The 7,100-nt window shown below is 41.1% G+C and overlaps 1 protein-coding gene across 8 annotated transcripts in view; it reads left to right on the plus strand.

Annotated features, from left to right (window-relative positions):
- DCDC1 (doublecortin domain containing 1) overlaps positions 1-1,293 on the plus strand; it is a 414,877-nt gene extending 413,584 nt beyond the window's left edge. For 6 of the 8 annotated variants that reach the window (XM_050954983.1, XM_050954986.1, XM_050954988.1 and 3 more), the window contains one exon: positions 173-1,293. Coding sequence is in view for 2 of the 8 variants with exons in the window: in XM_050954986.1 (XP_050810943.1) it covers positions 173-201 (29 nt within the window). In the remaining 6 variants the exon portion in view is untranslated. The remainder of the gene's footprint in view (positions 1-172) is intronic. The other 2 variants (XM_050954987.1, XM_050954984.1) reach the window with 2 other exon arrangements.
- Positions 1,294-7,100: the final 5,807 nt, after the last annotated feature.

Genomic DNA, 7,100 nt, shown 5'->3' on the forward strand with positions numbered 1-7,100 from the left:
TTTTATCACAGAGCTATGAAAACAAAATTAGATTTCATAATTTACATCAGACCTTAAAGGAACTGCCTCTATAATTTTTTTAAACATTATCCTATTTAATATACCTATTCTGAACAAAAATCTTTTAATTTGATTGCAAGTTTTACTGAAATTCTCTTTTCTTTTTTCCCAGAAGGGAGGAATTGCTTTGGCTGTCAGTAAACAAGTGATTCCAGAAGAACAGTGAAAAAATGTCATCAGCAAATTATCTGTATTTGTTTCAAGCTGACTGCAATCTACTGGCATACTGTTCTGCACAATTAATCTGGTGTGACATAAAATGCATTTCAGAAATGCTGCATTCTGATGGCTGACCTCCTGTATACAATGCACAGATCTTGGGAAATCTGTTACAGTGCTTGTGCATGCATATGCAGTAACTGCTTTTCAAAAGTGCATGGCAATGTGTGCTCCATATCTAAGGAAATAATTAAGTATTGTGGCCATGGGCTATGTAAATTCCATAGCTTTCAGAATTAGTCCACATTGTTGAGGGACTGGATAATTAGAATGAATTTTCAGAACCTGTTCTTGCAAAGGCTGTCTGCAGTGATTTTGTGTTTGAAGGGAATAGTTGCAGGGATCAATTCTAAAATACATATATGTAATTTGGAGAACAATCCTCAGTAGGAAAAATAGCTTTAGCATATGTCTATAGGTGAAGTAATTTACATTGAATTGATGAAGAATCATAATTAAACTTGTTTCTAAAGATACTTGTTTCTGTAATGTTCTAAAGTCCACTTTTTTATCAGGAATGATCTAAAAATAAATCATGTTCTGAGCTTCTGCACTGGTTCCTTGCAGAAATGAACAGCGACAGAAAAAAAAGTGGCAGGCAAAACATTTCACACACCATAATCTTCACAGGTATCCCAAGTTCTTTGAAAGTGCTACTCCATGAGCCGTACAATCAGATTTGCTTGTTGTGCTTCTGAAGACAAGTTACCATCATTTTTAATGCATAAAGACTGTCACTAATTTGGGAAGAAAATCTTTATTAGGTGGAAAAGAGCCTAATGTTGAACATACACACACAAAAAGCCTTCACCTGAAGCAGACACATAGTACACCAAAAAGAAAATTAATTATTGAGCAAACCAGTGGAAAATTGTTCTTACCAAAAGAAGCTTAAGAGCCTACACCAACACTCACTGAAGTCAATGGTAGCCTTTCCATTGACTTCAGTCAGTATTGTGTAAGAGCCTAAGTTAATATTCCTTGCTGTTGTAAAGTCATTTATTGTAGCTTTACACTGTCCCTTTCAGCCAAAGCTAACAACCTACTACTTTGGCCTTTGGTGGGGGTGGCATGGGGTCCAGCTATGAGATAGGCAGAGACTAACACAGATTTGTTGGTCAGAATAAGAGTCACAAGATAGCTGTAACTAAACATAGGCAGACACTTACTGTAGATATCTAGATCTTGTTCAGTGATGATCATAGGTCAGGCTTGATAAATATGGGTCAGTTTGTTGGGTAGTTCTGTCTGATGCGAATGTAATTTCTACTACTTTTGTACTATTTAACAGATGACATTGTTGCTAACATTCACTGAGACAGCTTTATGAGGCTCAATGGTACTCTGTTTGCTCTTATTTAAACACATTATTGTCTTTCTTATAGTAATTTAGCCAAAGATTAAAGCTAATCAGGGATGTGTGGTAAAGATTTAAGAGTATTCTTGCTTAGACAGTTAGAAAATAAAATTCAGTAGTCTTATAAGAAATTATCCATCATCACACATAAAAACCTTTCTAATTACAAATATAAGGGCAGATCTTCACCTGATGTAACTTGTTAAAGCTCCAGTGAAGTCAACTATACTATTACTGTAAACCTTGTCATAAAATCAAAAACATATAAATCCAACTTTTAATCACGTTGGCTGGCTGTTTCCCGGGATTAGGTTTCTCTCTCTCTTCCAAGTATTCAAGGTTCTTTCTCTCAGGTTCCTCTTCAGACTTCTCTGTCTTCTCTCCAGATCATCTCTGCTGTTAAAGCATCTTTTTAAGGCCAATATTCACACCCTTTGTCTTCTTCCAAGACCCTTCTGCCTCTACCAACATCCTACTGGTCACAGTAATTTTCTCCAGAGCTACAGCTTGTCACGTCCATGCCAAAGCCACATTTTCGAAACTAGAGCCTAGAGCTGTAAGTGGGTTAAGTGCATTGCTCTGCCAAAAAAGAGTGGAATTTCACAAGTACTTTTGAGAACAAAATTTAGCCAAGTGTTTAGTGTTCTGACTGGTTATGATGGTGCCAATGGTTTGCTATTATAATTTTTGGAAAGTGTTCAGGCTATTATGTAAGATATCTGTGTTCACATAAAGAATCATCAAGAGATGCACTCTAGGGTTACACTTCTAACCTACATAGTTCATGTTCTTATTCAAAAGTATATTTGAAATTTGTTCTCCAACAGATTTAATTATGAGCTAAATTCTGCTTGGTAGGCACAGCCTGTTACAGGCTTCTTCCCAGAATTCCCAATTGCCCCTGCAAAGTGAATTGTTAGATCCCTTTGAGCTGTGCAGCACATTCTTTCCCTCCTTGTGTGTTGCTGACCATCAGAGTTAGCTGGCACCAAGGCCGGCTTTAGGAAGTGCAGGGCCCAATTCGAACATTTTCGGCGGGGCCCTGGCAGGGATGACTTAAAAAAAAAAGTGGAAAAAAAAAGCCTTTCATTTCTTTCATGTATTATTTACTTTCCATAACTATATAAATAATAAAATTATATATTATGTACATTGCATCATACATGCTGTTGATTGGTTATTAATGACACCTGTTTCACATGTGTGGGTACCCGCCACTCCCTGGGTGTGTGCACATGTGTGGGTCCCAGCTGCTCCCTGCCCCCCTCATTGAAGCAGGTGTGCAGGGTTACTGCCCTGGAACTGCAGGACAGCAGTGGACATGGGGCTGGTTGGAGGCAGGGCAGGGGCTGACTGGAGGTAGGGTCTGGCTGCAGGCAGGGCAAGGGGTGCGGGGCTGGTTGGAGAAAGGGGGTGTGTGGGGTGGGCTGGCTTCAGGCAGGGATGTATGGGGGTGCAGCAGGGGTTGGCAGTGCTAGAGACAGAGGAGTGTGAGACTGGCTGGCTGGCTTCAGGCAGGGGGGTGCAGCAGGGGTTGGCTGGAGACAGGGCAGGGTGTGCAGGGCTGGTGCAGGCAGCAGTGTGTGGGGGGCTGGCTGGCTTTGGGCAGGGCCACAGGGGTGCGTGTCAGGGGTTGACTGGAGACAGGTCAGGGGGTTTGGCAGGGGCAGGCTGTGGGCACAGGGTGCAGAGCTGGCTGCAGGCAGGGAGAGCAGGGCTGGTGTGGGCAGGGCAGAGGGTGCAGCAGAGGCAGCTGGAGCCCCAGCCCTTTAAATAGCCCCCAAGCCCCTTGCTATCCAAGGGCTTTGGGGGCTATTTAAAGGGCCCAGGGCTCCCCAGCTTCTACCCCACCCTGGACCTTTTAAATAGCTGCGGGAGCCCTGGGGAATTCATGGGGGTGGCGGGGCTCCGGCGGCTATTTAAAGGATGGAGGTGGCAGAGGCAGCTGGAGCCCTGGCCCTTTAAATAGCCCCCGGAGCCCCTTGCTACCCCAGGGCTCTGGAGGCTATTTAAAGGGCCCAGAGCTCCAGCCTGGAGAGCGGAGCTCCAGCCGGGGCCGCGGGGCTTGCCACGCTCTGGCCAGAGCTCCAGCCAGGAGAGCAGGGCCGCGGGGCTTGCCGCGCTCTGACCGGGGCTCCAGCTGGGGCTGCGAGAGTTGCCGCGCTCCGGCCGGAGCTCCAGCTGGGAGAGCTGGGCCACAGGGCTTGCCGCGCTCCCACCTGCGCTTTGCTCAAGGGAGCGGGACCACGGAAGACCCCGGAGCAGACCGCAGCCAGGGACCCGGGGTAAGATAAAAAAATATTTAAAAAGGTGCCTAAGGCGCGGGGCCCGATTCCCAGGAATCGGGCGAATCGGCCCAAAGTTGGCCCTGGCTGGCACGTTGCAGGGCAGAGCCATGGTTATACTAACTTCCCATCACTAGTTGCTCCAAGCAATATAGGGGAACAACATAGGAGAACAGCTCATGATTCTGGACGACCCGTATCCAGGTAATGCAATGTAGATGAGTCCTTATTCTTCCCCCCACTGCATGCCCATGTAAGCATGACCATGATTCAGCTTCATATTTGAAGGACAGCATATGCAAAGGTAAGAACTAGCATTAGAGTTAGTCCAAAAGTGGAACTTCAGATCCAAATTTCTTCAAAATCTTGGTGATCAAATTCACCCCTTCTTCTTTGATTCCAGTTAGGAGCCTTTTTTCCAGTATAGATTTGATCAGAATCCTGCAAAAATAGCTACATTTTTATTTCTTCTCAGGCTGATATTTCCACCACCTAAATCATGAGAGGACAGTGTTCAAGGTTTCGGCATCACTGTAAATCCTAGCCTTGAACCCAAATCTTGAACTATACCATGGGTGAAATCCTGGCTCCACTGAAATCAATGGGACTTTTGTCATTGACAAAGAAGCCAGGATTTTGACCCAGATACTTAATTCAGATTCCAACCCAAACACTTCCTGCACACATCTCTGATTAGGACTATAATTAAACAGAGAGACATGAAATTGTTTCAGGAGTCTAGATTCTGCAGTGGGATACTGTATTAGCTTTTAATCTCTGGAGAACAGGGTTCAAAATCTATTAAAGGTTGCAAACAAAAATGAATTGGGTTGCATAGTTTGGTAAAATTGCATGAATAGCAGTCTCTACTTAAAAGAACTCTAGGAGTGGAAAAAAGACAAGGAGCTTTGGCAAAGCTATGTAAAGAAGTTTAAACAGAAATAGCCAACCCTATCCTAAATTCTGGTTAATATCAGTAGTCACTTTCATAAGCATTAAATTCATTTTTAAAACAAATTCTACTGCATGTTTTCTCCATGAAAACAATAGGGTTTTGATTCTGCCACACGTACACTGAGTGGCAGAATTGAAACCTACTCACCATCTTGGTTGTTATCAGCTGATTTTGAAAACAGACTTGCACTGCAATAGAGGAAGAATAGCTTCATTACTTCCTTATGAGACATTTTTAGTAATTTTGAGTAATTTTTAGGATAGGTCTGATATAGCTTTCCTGAGTATTAAAAGCTTTGGCTAAAGACTATAGCTCTTCTGATTTGTGTTATTTAGGCCACGTCCAGACTAGAAATTAAAATCGATTTTAGATACGCAACTTCAGCTACGTGAATAACGTAGCTGAAGTCGAATTTCTAAAATCGAGATACTCACCAGTCTGGACGGGGCGCCATCGATGTCCGCGGCTCTCCGCGTCGATTCCGGAACTCCGTTCGGATTGATGGAGTTCCGGAATCGATGTAAGCGCGCTCGGGGATCGATACACCGCGTCCAGACTAGACGCGATATATCGATCCCCGAGCAATCGATTTTAACCCGCCGATGCCGCGGGTTAGTCTGGACGAGGGCTTAGTGTGATTTAAACAGACATAAATCAATAGCTTAGAAATGTCATGTTTTCATTAAAATTGTTTGATCTCATTAGTTCAGATTATGGTTAAAATATAGATATACTAGTAAAATCAATCAAAGGGGAACAAATAAGAAGTGCTTGTAAAGTCACTTGGATTCCTAACATGCTAGATCTCATTATTAGAGGTACTTACAGAGAAATAATTTCCTACAGAAAAATGCTAAACACCATGCCCATGGTGTTCTATGGTGCAGAGAACAGCAAGTGGACACTGAGCTAGATTCTGCCTTTTCTCATACACCAGTGAAACCTCATTAAAGTTCCTGGAGTTATTCTAGTGTAACTGAGCAGAATTTGACCAACATTTTAAATTTGTTTGGTTTTAAACCTTTACAGAAAGATAATGGTTCCAATACAAAGACTCTCCACGATGAAATATAATCTTGATTATCCAAAGGACTAGTGAATCTGATAGGCAAAATACTTCCTTAAATATTTTCCTTTTGCAAAACTTCCAAGCTTAAAATCAGGAAATATATTATCTATAAAGGATGAACGGGAATATGACTTTGGATTTGGGAAAGGGATATGTTCTCTTTCATTTATATACTCCTCCTTCCCAACATTTTCCCCATTCCTCATTTCAAGGCCATAGCCACCTGACAATCTGTATTTATTACAGGCTGATGTACTGAAGATAGTTCTATAGAAGATAGAAGAATTAAAAATCCATTTCAGCATGGCACCTAAATGAGATGTTGGGAAAATATTTAGATCCCAAGCCTGCCCTGAAATGTTGGTACAATGAAAACCCATCGAAATCTTTGGGAGTCTCATATGTATAACCAAGGGCATAATTTGACTCTAAATTAAAAAATTAATTTCTAATTTATTCATATCACTTAACTGAAAGTAATTAAAGCCCAAATTCAGGACACCATTCCTATTAAGGAAAAAACTTAAGTACATGCTTAAATTGTGTTGAAGTCAAGTTAAGCAGGTGCTTACATGCTTTCCTGAATCAGGGTCTCAATACTCAATTCTTTGTGTTAATTGATCACTTACATGTTTATACTTTTTATTTTATAAACCATACATATTGTAGTATGATAAGCCATACATAGTATTTGCTTCGTGATTAATGAAAGATATTGAAACACATCATTTGACCCTTACTCACACAAATAATTCTTACTAACATTACAGTTACATCAAAATCCATAAGATATTAGAGGAAAAGACCCTTCTCATGTGAGCAAAATGTTTCGAGGCTGGGTCCAATACTATTAATGAATGAATGACTACTGTATTGGGGTGATATTTTTAATACTTTACAATGTATGTTGTGTAGCACTGTAGAATCCCTTCTATATTTATTGTAAAATCTAAAAATAGATCTGTATTTGCGGTATTTTTGTATTTGCAAATATTGTATAGGATAGATTATTTTAATTCAACTTTCAAATGTAATAATTTTGTTACAAAATTGAATTCCTTGGTTTTGTTATATCTTGATTACATGATTATCATCAGTGATTAAATCTGTTGTGAATGTAGCAGTTATTTCAGTGGTGGTGTTGGTAGTTTGTAT

This window comes from Gopherus flavomarginatus, chromosome 5, assembly GCF_025201925.1.
Source record: "Gopherus flavomarginatus isolate rGopFla2 chromosome 5, rGopFla2.mat.asm, whole genome shotgun sequence".
Taxonomy (NCBI): domain Eukaryota; kingdom Metazoa; phylum Chordata; order Testudines; family Testudinidae; genus Gopherus; species Gopherus flavomarginatus.